The sequence below is a fragment of the Equus caballus genome, chromosome 2, assembly GCF_041296265.1.
Source record: "Equus caballus isolate H_3958 breed thoroughbred chromosome 2, TB-T2T, whole genome shotgun sequence".
In the NCBI taxonomy this organism is placed as follows: Eukaryota; Metazoa; Chordata; class Mammalia; order Perissodactyla; family Equidae; genus Equus; species Equus caballus.
The window spans coordinates 125421611-125436113 of record NC_091685.1 but is presented as its reverse complement, the minus strand read 5'-3'; the positions used below and the strand labels follow the sequence as shown (position 1 = coordinate 125436113).

Genomic DNA, 14503 nt, shown 5'->3' with positions numbered 1-14503 from the left:
GAAGGTATTTCACACTGAATGAAAATGAAGACATAACATTGAAATTAGTGGGATGGAGCTATAAAGCCTTGCTTAGAGAGACACTTAAAGCATTGAACACTTATAGTAGAAAAATATAAAGGCTCAAATCAATGATCTATGCTTCTAACCTAAGGAACTTGGGAAAGGAGAGCAATTTTAGCCCTGAAAGGCAGAAGGAAGATAAATAAAAATAAGCAAATAAACCAATGAAATAGAATACAGAAAACAAGAGAATAAATCAATGAAACCAAAATCTGGTACTTTGAGTCAATTCCAACAGGAAAAAAGAGAAGACAAATCACCAATGTCAAGAATTAGAGATGAGACATCACTACAGATCCTACAGACATTAAAAGAAAAATAAAGACATATTATTAAAACCTTATGCCAGTAAATTCAACAACTTAGATGAAATGGGCAGAGTCCTTGAAAAAACACAAATTACCACAGTTTTCTAAAGAAAAAGATAAATAACATGAATAGTCCTATACTATTAAAGAAATTGATTTGTAGTTAAAAGCTTTACCAAAAAGAAAATTCCAAGCCAGATGATTTTCCTGCCAAATTTGACCCATTATTTAAGGAAGAAATAATAACAATTCAATGGAAACTCTTCTAGAAAATAGAAAATGAGTAAACACTTACCAACCCATTCTTTGAGGCTGGAAATATCCTGATACTAGAACCAGACAAAGGCATTAAAGAAAAAGAAAACTATAGTCCAATGGTCTTCATAAATATTAATGTGAAACTTCTTAACAAAATTTTAGCAAATTAGATGGGACAGTGTGTAAAATGGATAATATATCATGACCAGATGGAATTTATTTCAGGAATGCTTGGTTCATTTAACATCAAAAATCAATCACCATATTAACCAGCATAACGGGGAAAATATTTGATTATCTCAATAGATAGAGAAAAGCATTTGACAAAATTCAACATCCATAGAAGGGAACTTTCTCAGCCTGATAAAGAGCATAGATGAAAAACCTAAAGCTACCATCATACTTAATGGTGAAAGACTGAATACTTTACTCCTAAGATTAGGAACAAGACAAGGATGTCCATTCTCACCACTGCTATTTAACATCTAACTGGAAATTTTAGTGCAGTAGGCAAGAAAAAGAGATGAAAAGCATACAGAGTGGATAGGAAGAAATAAAACTTAGTTGCAGACAACATGCTTGTCTACATAGAAAGTCCCAAAAAATATACAAAAATCTCTTTGAACTAATAAATGGTTTAGCAAAGTTGCAAAATACAAAAATCAATTGTATTTCTATATACTAACAGTAAACAATTAAAATTGAAATGAAAATGAAGAGCAATTAAAATAGCATCAGAAATATGGAATTCTTAGGCATACGTTTGACAAGAATGTACAAGACCTGTGCACTGAAAACTGCAAAACATTGCTGAGAGAAATTCTAGAAGACCTAAATATCTGGAGAGCTATACCACGTTCATGGATCAAAAGACTATATATTGCTAAGATGTCAGTATTCCCCAAATTAATCAATGGATTCAATAATGACATATCAGAATCTTACCAGATGTTTTAAAGGAATTAACAAGGCAATTCTAAAATATATAGAAAGAAATGCAAAGGACCTGGAATAGTCAAACAGTTTTTTTAAAAAAAGAGCAGAATTTGATGATTTATACTCCCTGATTTTAAGATTTACTAAAAATCTGTATTTACTCGTAATCAAGACAGCTGGTATTGGCATATATATACATACATACAGGCGCACACCAACACACCATAATATACCAAAAGATCAAAATAGAGAGTCCAGAAATAGATCCAGTATGTATGGTCAATTGATTTTCAACAAAGACAATTCAATGAGGAAAGAATAATCTTTTTACCCCATAGTGTTTGAACTGCTGGATAGCCATATGGAAAAAAATTAACTGTGACTCCTAACCTCACACCACACGTAAGAATTAACTCAAAATGGATCCATTTATATAAAATTCTAGAAAATGCAAAGTAATCGGTAGCGACAGAAAGCAGATCAGTAGTTGCCTGGGAACAAAGGAGAGGCATGAATTATAAAGGAGTATGGGAAAACTTCTGGGAGTGATGGATATATACATTATTTTGATTGTGGCAATGGTTTGATGTATACATATGTCAAAATGCATTAAATGGTATGTATTTAATGTAAGTCAGTTAGACCTCAATAACACTCTAAAATGAAAACTCTACCATGTCAAGGTACATGTTCTATTTTGTGTCACTCTGCTGTATTTCTGGATAGAAAATATACAGGTTTTTTTTTTTTTTTTTTGAGGAAGATTAGCCCTGAGCTAACTGCTGCCAATCCTCCTCTTTTTGCTGAGGAAGACTGGCCCTGAGCTAACATCCGTGCCCATCTTCCTCTACTTTATATGTGGGACGCCTACCACAGCATGGCGTGCCAAGTGGTGCCATGTCCACACCTGGGATCAGAGACAGCGAACCCCAGGCTTCCGAAGTGGAACGTGCGAACTTAACTGCTGTGCCACTCGACCACCCCCTGCAGTGTTTTTTAAAGTCCTAATAGCCTAAATACTAAGGAGTCTTTTTGACCTTCAACGCACAGGCCTTATACTTCTTTGAGAATCTCAAATGCCTAAGTTCTTACCACTAGCGCACACTTTTATTTTTCAGATCGAATATGAACACAGAGCACCAGAGTGCCGTCTGGGTCTGAAGGAGGGCCGTCCATTCTCAGGGGTCACTGCCTGTCTGGACTTCTGTGCCCACGCCCACAGAGACCTGCACAACATGCAGAACGGCAGCACCTTGGTAAGTGGGCCGAGGGCAGATTGGCAGCACGTGTTGTTGAAGAGTGGCGGGCTGCAAGTTACAGCATCTGGTTGGAGCAGCATGTTCTCTGCAGGTGTCGTGCCCGACGGTGTTTTCATGAATGAAGTGCTGTTGCAACGTGACCTTGTTTGGCAGAACTAGTATTCTCATAAAAGGTTGGCACGTTAGTGGAAAACTGTGTTGACAAGCACATGAAAATCATGGAAATTCCTGGTGCTAGTCTAAACCAGTGACTATGCATTGCCAGCGACAATTAGCTGCCCAAAAAACCCTTCAAAATTCAGTATCAGATATCTGGTAGGTTATAGTCAGTTAAGCACAAGGCCATATACAAGCCAAGATGCCAACTCACCTTCCAGAGACAAGTATAAATGAAAAATGCATCGTCATTGTCAGAGTCACCACTGTAAAATGTTCCAAGTGCGAAAAAGCCCATTGTGACAGCATATGACAGTGGGTGAAATGGACTGGGCCTTAGAATTGGAGGCTGGTAAAGGGAGAAAAGGGATCTGGTCCCAGGGTGGAGCAACATCCCACACTGACGGATCCTAGGGTGAGGCTTTGTGTACAGAGGGATGCTCCAAAGGGAGATAAAGAATCAAAAAGTTCACTTGAGGAAACTATAAGTTAATAACCTAATGAGTCATCAACATGGATGTAGGTGAGTTGAGGAAGATGATCAATAAGACTTAAGATGAAGGCTAGAAGACAGACACTAAAGTGATGTTCTAGGGCAGAAAACAATTTGAGGAGGCAGTAGACAGTAGTGGAAGTGATTTGAAGCTGCTGTGAAGTGTTTGTTGAGAATCAGAAGGTATTGGTTTAATGGTCTAGACCAGGGCCGGAAAAGTTCTCTATTAAAGGCAAGATAGTAAATATTTTAGGCTTTGCAGTCTGCGTAGGGTCTCTGTCACATTGTTTGGGGTTTTTTAATAAGAAATTCTTTAAAAATGGAAAAGCCATTTTTAGTTCTCAGCCATACAAAACCAGGCTGTGAGGCAGGTTGGCCTCGCGTCTTAGCTTGCTGACTTCTGATCCAGGGTTGTCATCCGCAAGATCTAAAACTGTCACTCATCGTGGATGGAGCCCTGCTCATCATTAGGAGGGCTCTGCTAGATTCTGGGAAGTAGAAGGTAGCTGGCGCTCTTGCAGGTCCTGAGGATGACCACGTTTCACTCCAGCAAGGTGATGGAGAGAGGGCAGAGGGTGAGAAGGATGACTCGAACGGAGGGGAGTTTGCCCCGATGGGTCACGGGTGCTGTGAGGTGACAGGGAGAGCAGCGCTGGATGAGGACGACCGCGTAGGGGTGAATTGGCGTGGGAAGAGGTAACGTGCTCAGAGACGAGGATTTGGAAGACTCTTATGTGTAAGAAGTGAAAACTCGTTTTAATGCCATCTCATGTTAAACTTATTTATAAAGGTAAGTCTGTTATAATCACAAACACATTCCTTTCAAGAGTATCTTCCAGTGATTTTATATTACCTTAGGTTTTAAATAACCATGGTCACATTTTCTCCGTTAATCAAAAATACTAAATACTAAAGGCTAGTATTTTAAAACCAACAAATAATCTTTCATCAAAACCAATATGATTTTGGCTAACAAGAGAAAAAAGTGCCCTTAAATTATCAAAGCAACAGAAGGAGCTTTCTTCCCTTTTCAGGATACTGCCTCGTAAGGAGGGATATTTCAGAGGAGAAATGAGAGAGAAGAGACACAAGTCAGCTAGATCTAACAGAGCACGGAGAAGGAGGGGGAGGGGAGAAACAGGGTCAGGTTACATGTGACCTGTGCCAGCTGAGTCTTCAATGTCCCGTTATTGAGATTTCACTTTGGGATCTTGTGGAAGTTTCCTAAGCACACTGAATGAGAGTTAGGCACGAGGAAAGGTGTGAAATTTCTCTGTGTACAAAAGTACAAGACCAGGTGAGCGTGATGTTACCAAACAGAGGCAGCCATTTGGTGGAAGAAACTCTTGGCCTCATGTTGAAGAGCTTCGCAGGTGCGTTTGAAGTGTAAGGAGGGGGAGACTCCTTCCCTCAGGGTCAGAAATGTCTGTGAAGAAGAGAGTCACCGCAGGTCACAGTTCCTGACAGACTCAGAAACGTCAACATGAACTCGTCTATCCCCCAGTACCGTGTTGACACAACCTTCGTTAACCATGGGCAGGAGTGGTTTTATGGTGACAGGCACGTCACTAATCTGGTCCAGTTGCCACCACTACAAATCTAAATCCTGAGAGGGAGAAAGACACACACACACACACACACAGAGGAACACACCCACTCTTCCTCTGGACAGAAACTGAGGCTGTCCTGTCTCCCTTCCCTACCAGGTGTGCACCCTCACTAGGGAAGACAATCGAGAAATTGGAGGCAAGCCCGAGGACGAGCAGCTCCACGTTCTGCCTCTCTACAAAGTCTCTGATGTGGATGAGTTTGGGAGTGTGGAGGCGCAGGAGGAGAAAAAACGGAATGGTGCCATCCAGGTACTGAGTTCTTTTCGGCGGAAAGTCAGGATGTTACCGGAGCCAGTCAAGACGTGCCGACAAAGGAAACTAGAAGCCAAGAAAGCTGCAGCTGAGAAGCTTTCCTCTCTGGAGAGCAGCGCAAACAAGAACGAGAAGGAAAAGCCAGCCTTACCTCGTACTAAGCAGACTGAAAATGGAAGCCAGACTAAACAGTTGGCAGGTAAACTTAACGGGACGCGTTGTGGAGACGCGTGCCATATGACACTTATGTTAAAAACGAAAGGCATTAATTTTGGAAGGTTACATTCAATCACGGTCTTAGTTCTGTACCAGAACATTCTCTCCAGTAGCAGGGGCCAGGCTTTGCTCTTGGAGGTGACAATGAGACATTGCACCATCGACCCCAGCTTGATGGAGAAGTTTTGATTTTATTCTGTAATGAATGGCAAAGTTTTGTGATAGGTGGTGAGTGATATGGTGGAACTAGTGTTAATCTAGCAGTAGTGGTTAAGCCAGATTAGAGCTAGAGGAGATGCAGAAGAGACACAGCTGCGATACACTGAGAGTGAGGTCACGAGAGCTTGAAGGAGGTGGTAGCAATGAAGAGTTAGCAAAAAAGGTAGAAGAGAATTCTTCCAAAATAAATATCAATACATTGGTGACAAAACTTTGGAATGAAGGAGAATAAAAATTTAAGGATGACAACAAAGTTTTAAGCCTAGATAATCAAAACAGTACTATTTATTGAAATAAGAAGTTTGAAATAGGATTTATGGGGGCAGAGGCGAGAACACGATTTCTTTCCTCATTGATACTGAGTCTCAGGTTTAGCAAGGGGATCCACATGTAGTTATCTCACAAGCTTGTAGCCATCAAAATAGATCACATCTACAGCAGGAGCAGGAGGGCATTATTTATCAATACTAAGTTGATGTTTTCTTTGCAAATCCCTTGCTTTATGTCTGCAGTTAATACTGTAAAAAAATCATACAATGTAATGTCTGTATCCAAATTTTAGAGCTGGTATTGGCCAGGTCATTATCAAAAGAAAAATGTATATCTTTTAAGTTTAGTGCACCAATTTGCTTACAACCAACCATCTTTGCTTCACAAAGTCAAATTCCCCTACTGATTTTTCAAAGCTCAGAGAAACTAATTTAGAATAATATGCTAAAGATGGTTAATCAATATTTGTTGACTGGTTGACTCACACTAAGAGAGGTAAACCCTGTTCTCTCCCCGGCAGCTCCTTTGAGCGGGCCGTAAAGTGAAATCGGATGGAACTTTGCCTCTGGCCCCATCTAACTGGTGTCCGCAATAACCGTTCCGATTCTCAGGACTGCCAAGGCAGCTCCATTTATTCTTATCTCATATTACTTTTTTTTTTAAGTGAGGTCATGAAACAGAAGTATGACTTTTAACAGTTTCACTTACAAAGCTGAAATTTTCTTTCAAGTTTTATTGGCAACTGTATAAACTTCCTTTCAGGTAAGTGTGCTAATGAAATAGGGCTTGCCAATTATCTAAGATGCTTTGGGTGTTTAAATGAATGTCATTCTTTTTCTCATAGCATTGCTGAATCTTCCATAACAAATTTCATCCTGCTTTATTTTAACTATTTAACAAACTTTATGGCATGCCAGGCAATGGAGAAATGAGGTGAAACAAGCCATGGTTCCTTCCCTCAGGAACTACTTTGCAGTGGGCTGAGGAGGGGACAAAAATGGATACTTACAGTACATTATGACTGTCACTTATCCGACTTAGGTTTGCAGTGGGTATCACAACGCACTGGAAGACAAGGTCAGGAAGGGACCACTGTGCCCAGGCAGGGCAGGGGATGGGGTGGAGGGAGGAGGGCCCTTCAGGCAGGCAGTGGAGCACACTCAAAGCACAGAAGCTCCAGAGGATGTGATGCTCACGATGAAATGGCTTCTGGATGTTCTTACATGTTTCTTCACTTACCAGATTGTACTACTATAAGCTCCGTCATTTTATTTCTAATGCTGTAGGCACAAAAAATTTTGCCAGACAGCAATCAGAACCCTGACTTTGCTCTTGTCCTTTTCTGATGGGTTGTGTAATCCTGGTGGTGGTCCTCATGTACATTTAAGCATCTCACCAGCTTTCATAAAATGCTCATCAGGCGTGTTTGTCCCTGCTCTCTCTTGTCCTGTCCACAGAACTTTTGCGACTTTCAGGACCAGTCATGCAGCAGCCCCAGCAGCCCCAGCAGCCCCCGCCCCACTCCCAACCCCAGCAACTACAGAAGCAGCCCCCGCAGCCGCAGCCCCCACAGCCGCAGCGACCCCAGCAGCCCCTGCAGCCACTGCATCACCCCTTGACCACTGACCCTCAGTCAGAGCCTGTCAACTCTTACTCTTCTGGATCCTCCAATCTGTACATAAGACGGTCCCATCCAGTTAGTCCTTATCCAAGCTCGTCGCACACTTCAGATCTTTATGGAGGCACCAACCCTCTCAACCTCTATTCCACCTCCTCCCAAGCTGCAGCTTCATATTTGAATTCCTCTAGTCCCATGAACCCTTATCCTGGGCTTTTGAATCAGAATAACCAGCATCCATCATATCAATGCAATGGAAACGTATCAATGGACACCTGCTCCCTGTATCTGGGTTCCTATTCTTCCCAGTCTCAGCCCATGGATCTGTATAGGTATCCAAACCAAGACCCTCTCTCTAAGCTGAATCTACCACCCATCCATACACTTTACCAGCCGAGGTTGGGAAGTAGCCAGAGTTTTACTTCTAAGTACTTAGGTAATGGAAACCAAAGCGTGCAGGGAGGCGCCTTCAGCAATTGTACGATTAGAGCGAACACACACCATGCGGGGACGTTCCCTCCTTATTCCACTCCTGAGATGGATGGCCACTGCATGGGAGCTGCTGCCAGATTGCCGCCCAATCTGAGCAATCCAAGCATAGACTATACAAACGATGAACACAACCCATCTTCTCACATCATCCATAACTACAGTGCAGCTCCGAGCTTGTTCAACACCTCTCTTCATGCCCTGCATCTCCAGAACCAGGAGAACCACATGCTTGCCCACACAGCTCTTGGGTTATCTAAGATGCTTCCAGCTCTTAACCATGATAGGACTGCCTCTGTCCAAGAAGGCTTACACAAATTACCAGATGACAGCAGTCAAGAAAAGCAGCCTTCTGCCGCCGAGGACAATGACGAGGTCTGGTCAGACAGCGAGCAGAGCTTTTTGGATCCTGACATCGGGGGAGTGGCAGTGGCTCCAACTCACGGGTCAATTCTCATCGAGTGTGCGAAGCGAGAGCTTCATGCCACGACCCCTTTAAAGAACCCCAACAGGAACCACCCCACCAGGATCTCACTTGTCTTTTACCAGCACAAGAGCATGAATGAGCCAAAGCATGGCTTGGCGCTCTGGGAAGCCAAAATGGCCGAAAAAGCCCGCGAGAAAGAGGAAGAGTGTGAGAAGTATGGCCCAGACTACGTGCCTCAGAAAACCCATGGCAAAAAAGTGAAACGGGAGCCCTCTGAGCCGCATGAATCTTCCGAGCCCACTTACCTGCGCTTCATCAAGTCCCTCACGGAGAGGACCATGTCCGTGACCACAGACTCCACCGTAACCACATCTCCATATGCCTTCACTCGGGTCACAGGGCCGTACAACAGATACATATGACGTCGCCCCTTGTGTTGGTTACCTCATGTGAAAAGACCACAACCAGCCTGTCCATAGTGTACTTCTCATGACATGGGCAGTGGGGGAAGGACACGGTGTTCACGACAAATGTGGTGGGAAGAACCTCAGCTCACCAGCAAAAACAGAGGTCATCTTACCATAGCACTTATTTCCACTGAGTCCTGAGTGGCCACAGGTGGCATCTGGGTAAAAGACCAAAGCATTCTATGCCAGAAGAAGGTGGGGAAGAAAGTGTTGCACAATTTACACTTCTAAACACTGGTTCTATTATCCGACAAGGTGATGTGTGAAGGTGACTTTCTTCCCCCTACAGCTCCACACATCTGTGACCACTTTTAATAATACAAGTTTGCATAGTCATGGAACACAAATCAAACAAGTACTGTAGTATTACAGTGGCAGGAATTTTAACATACCATCTGGTGCTGAACATATGATGTATTGAAATACTGGAATTATGGCTTTTTAACATGCAGTTTTTACTGTAATCTTAATATTAACTTTTATTTATCAAAATAGCTACAGGAAGCATAAATGAATAGACAGCAAAACACTGAATTTGTTTGGATGTTCTAAGAAATGGTGCTAAGAAAATGGTGTCTTTAACAGTTGAAAATTTAATGCCTTTATATCATCAAGATGCTATCAGTGTACTGCAATGCCCTTGATAATAGGGTATCTTTTCATCCAAGTTTTTATCATAATTACCTATTCTTACACAAGCTTAGTTTTTAAAATGTGGACATTGCAAAGGCCTCTGGATTTTGCTCATCCAGTGCAGTCCTCGTAGGACATTAAACATATCTATGTACATATCTACACACACATATGTATATGTGCACACACGTGTATGTATAGATATCTTAAATGGTGTTTTAGAAGCACTTTGTCTACCTAAGCTTGGACAACTTGAACAATGCTAAGGTACTGAGACGTTTAAAAGAAAAGTTTACTTTCATTTTAGAATGCAAAGTTGATTTTTTTTAAGGAAACAAGGAAAGCTTTTAAAATATTTTTGCTTTTAGCCATGCATCTGCTGATGAGCAATATGTCCATTTTTAATACAGCCAGTTACATCCAAAACGGGGCTTACTGGATTCAAGGGAATACATTAGTCCACAAAACACACGTTCTCTGGTGCTCATCTCACATGCTATACTGTAAAATGGTTTTATACAAAATTGTATGACAAGTTCATTGCTCAAATACGTAGAGGTTCAAGAATTTTCTGTTAACTGCAGGTAATAATCAACCGCATGCTACAGACTCAGCAAAGCTAGTTCACTTCAGCTGATGCTATTTTTTGGATCTGTATGCTCGTCAGCGAACCGAGTGGCAGTCTGCCTTTGTGTTGGTAATTGTACATTGTGATGTTGTCATTTCTTAGCTTAAGTGTCCTCTTTACCAGGAAGATTGAGCAGACGGATGCCCGCATAAGAGGAATAAACAGGGTTAGTTCCATGTGAATCTGTTAATTAAAAAAAAGGCAGCTGGTTTGCTGTGGTGGTTTTAAATCATTAATTTGTATAAAGAAGTGAAAGAGATGTATAGTAAGTAAATTAAATTGTAAACAAAACTTTTTTAACGCAATGTTTTAGTATTTTAGTACTGTAAAAAATTTAAATATATATATAAATATATATATATATGGATTTGAAACAGAATTCACATCATGATGGTGCTACTCAGCCTGCGACAAATATATCATAATGTGAGCTAAGAATTCGTAAAGGTTTGAGTGATGCTCCTACTTGTCATATACCTCAACACTAGTGTGGCAATAGGATATTGAACTGAGGTTGGAAGCTTATAGCATTGTGTACCATCATTTTTTCCAAGTCTTTTTTATTATTTTTAAAAAAGCATACCTTTTTTCAATACTTGATTCTTAGCAAGTATAACTTGAACTTCAACCTTTTTGTTCTAAAAATTCAGGGATATTTCAGCTCATGTTCTCCTTATGCCAACATGTCACCTGTGTTTATGTAAAATTGTTGTAGGTTAATAAATATATTCTTTTTCAGGGATTTAACCCTTTTATTTTGAATCCCTCCTATTTCACTTGTATATGTCCTGATGTAACTAAAACTAATTTTGTAAATGTGTTGGCTCTTTTTATTGTAAAGAAAAGCATTTTAAAAGTTTGGGGAATCTTTTGACTGTTTCAAGCAGGAAAAAAATTACATGAAAATAGAATGCACTGAGTTGATAAAGGGAAAATTGTAAGGCAGGAGTTTGGCAAGTGGCTGTTGGCTAGAGTCTTTCAGCTCTCTAAATAAAGATGTTTTCGTACTGTAATCAGATCCTTGAGGACATCCCTGCACAAGCAAAAGACGTAGTGGTAAGGTGTGCAGTCACCTGAGCAATTACATTCTGTCTAAGTACATTTTTGCTTACTAGTATTTCAAATAAATTCTTAATCACAAGAGGCCTTTGAGTTTTGTTGGTCAAATCTTTATAACATGGCTTTTGTCTTTTAGAAAACTTTCCCCAGTTTTTGGCTGTGACCAAGTGACAAACATTTAAAAAATGTGTGCTTTGCATATGTCAAACCACATGATTTTAGTATTTTGCATATACCATCTAACTGACCCCAAATATTTGGTTAGCACGTGCACATTTGTTGGCTCTGAGTCAGCCATCCCTCTATGAGTGTTTGACTTCTATGTCATCCACGGTCACTTGTCAAACTGCTGGCCAACGAGAGCAGGAAGTGTAGTGTGGAGCTGGGGAGGGTGGAGGTAGGGAAGAGGAGAGGAGATCCAGCAAAATATTGTAAATATCAGACCTATAATTGTAAATATCAAACCTGCCTCAGTTAGAATGAATGGAAAGCAGATCTCCAATTTGCTTACATAGGAATATCAGGTTGACTCTATAGCCATACTTGAAAATGCTTCTGAGTGGTGTCAACTTTACTTGAATGAATTTTTCATCTGGATTGACGCACAGTGGTGTATAGTTCACTTCTAAAGCTAGTAGTTGACTTGTGTAGGAAACTCTTGCAGTTTGACACTAAGGTAATGAACTCTGTTTGCATTTTTCTACGCTTTTTTTTAAACTTAGTTTCATTTCATTTTCATGAAATGTTTGTGTTGTCTATAAAATCTGAGGATGGTTATAAATACTGTAAGTATTGTAATGTTATGAATGCAGGTTATTTGAAAGCGTTTATTATTATATCATTCCTGATAACGCTATGTGAGTGTTTTTAATAAAATTTATATTTATTTAATGCACTCTAAGTATTGCCTTGTGGAAGTTTCTGTTTACTGCCTGAATTACTGCCACCTCAATAAGGCAAAAGGGAATAAAATATGTTGGAGGTAATATCCAAGTAATTAAGGCCAAAATATTTCTCTGATTGAACAGTCTGGAGATTCAACTTACTTTTTTCCCCAGCTTACTTTTTAGCCTGTTCAGTTTGCATGTGCAGCCACTGTAAGTCAGGGATGGAGTGACGGCCCTTCTGCTGACTTTGGATGGCCCATCCCTTCTGGTGTGTGGCCTCTGAGGTCCACCAGTGACAGCAGGTGTCCCGAGGTGGAGTTCATATAGCTGAGGTCTGAGGCCAGCCCTGTTCTCAGGTTCTCGTCTTCCTCTTCATGGCCACTCTTCCCAAGGAAGATGCCTCTTCCTGCCTATCTGAGAGTCAGGCTGTGTCAGGCGAGAGGAGTCCGGAGAGGTGGCCTGGGAGGCCCCCAACAAATGTGCATGCCCTCACCCATCCCACAGGACTTCAGGAAGCTGGAGGTGAGACTGTCCTCACCTCCACCCCTCTGACGTGTGAATCACCCCACACAGCACCTGCGCTCTCCTGCTGAAATGCTTCCTAGAAACACAAGATAGTGAACACAGTTACCAGTTACAGTTGTGTCTTCAACTCCGCCACCACCCCTTCCCAAACTGGCAGATAAATCCTTTTCATCTTGCATGAAATAAGGGAATTCCCTTTCTCGTATTCTCTATCTGTTCAGCCTGGGCCAAATTTGATTTAAAAAGTCACTCCTGAGCCCAGGAATGACCGCCATCTAGGAACCTTTGAGCTCGTTGGCTGGTTGACTCCTTCAGCAGTCGGCTCAAACCAAGATATTAGGAGAAGGAGCAACTTCACTGCGAACAAGCAGTGAGCCAATGATTTGATTTCTATTTTTAATTTCAACCCTTGGGGATGTCAGCGCTCATTTCGCAGTCCATCCTCTGGCTGGATGTGGGAACCTCCTACTCTTCACAGTGGCTCATCTCCACTGGCCAGGGCAAGGGGAATTTAAGATTCTGTGAGCTCAGAAGCTTTTCCTGCTAGGGCCCCATCCCAATCCCAGGTGGTGGAGGCTGGGGAGGCTGCTGTGCTATGAATGACAGTGCCAGCAGGCCTGCCACTCAGGAGCCTGCAGGTGGACTTGTCAGGGAGACAGCTGGAAATGACAGGTGAGCCAGCATCCACAAAGCTCCATTGGCCCCTGGCCTCCTCTGGAAATGATGGCCAAGAATGAACTTTTTCATCACGAGGCCTGCACATGGCTGCCCTTGCTCCTGTCCTCTGCCTCTTCAGCTGGTTGATTGTAAAAACCCTCCTGCGTTGGGAAATTCCAGCCTGGCTTTGACTCCTGCCCACTTCTGCTGCCCTGCGCTCACCTGCATGAGAACCACACTCAGCGAGCAAAGACCTTATTCATTAAGCCACCTACTCCTAAACTGCTGAGAATTTTAGTTGGTTTCATTGGTTTAAAGGCCATCTGGAGGGAGGGCCCATCAAGAATGTCAGCCTGGGGGCATCTTTCCTCTCCTGCCACTGTTGGTTGCATGAAGACAGGAACTTCAGTCAAGTTGCTGGGCTTCCCAGGGAGGGATGGGCACTTCCTTCCTGCCCCCTCCCTCCCCTGAGAAACTCTAGTTGTTGCAGTGGTGAGAAAAGATGCTTAGAAGAGAATTGACTGCGATTATAGATTACGTCAGTTTTACTGCACTCTTCAAGTTTCAAAGAACAGAGATACTTCTTTTCCCGTATATTGGAGGCCACCTGCCTGCATTTGACCTCTCTTACCAGGCAGTTTCTCACAGATCTCTCTGCTTGTTGACTCCAACACTCACTCCTGAAGGGAACCACTCTTCTTGCACACGCACTCAATGAACATGCTTTCTTTGGGGGCTTCCCTTCATGCTATTTCAAAAGGAATTTCTCTACTCAAGTTGACACTTTACTTCTTAATCAATCCTTAATTCAAACTGAAATGAAATTTCTACTTAGGTGTTGAGTAAAATAGTAGTTACACAAAGACACTCTCCACTTCTTCCCTGGCCCCACCTGACAACTTCGGGCCATTTAAATCTGCTCAATTAAGGGTTAGAGGCAGGTCCACTGAGTATGCTTTTAGTCCTTGCACAGAAGTGTCACGTTGATAGAAATCTGGCTGGTGTTGCTTGAAAGTCCAGATGCCGTGGAGCCCAGCCCTGCTCTCAAGGGCAGCCTGGACTGGGCTTCAAGG

General features: G+C 42.0%; 1 protein-coding gene across 4 annotated transcripts in view; it reads left to right on the top strand.

Annotated features, from left to right (window-relative positions):
* The window catches only part of TET2 (tet methylcytosine dioxygenase 2), a 116830-nt gene extending 106677 nt beyond the window's left edge, over positions 1–10153 (top strand). For 2 of the 4 annotated variants that reach the window (XM_023636795.2, XM_023636791.2), the window contains 3 exons: positions 2684–2821; positions 5180–5534; positions 7498–10153. In XM_023636795.2, the coding sequence (XP_023492563.1) occupies positions 2684–2821; positions 5180–5534; positions 7498–8996 (1992 nt within the window). In that variant the 3' untranslated portion in view covers positions 8997–10153. Of the gene's footprint in view, positions 1–2683; positions 2822–5179; positions 5535–7497 lie in introns of those variants that run through there. The other 2 variants (XR_011436316.1, XR_011436315.1) reach the window with 2 other exon arrangements.
* Positions 10154–14503: the final 4350 nt, after the last annotated feature.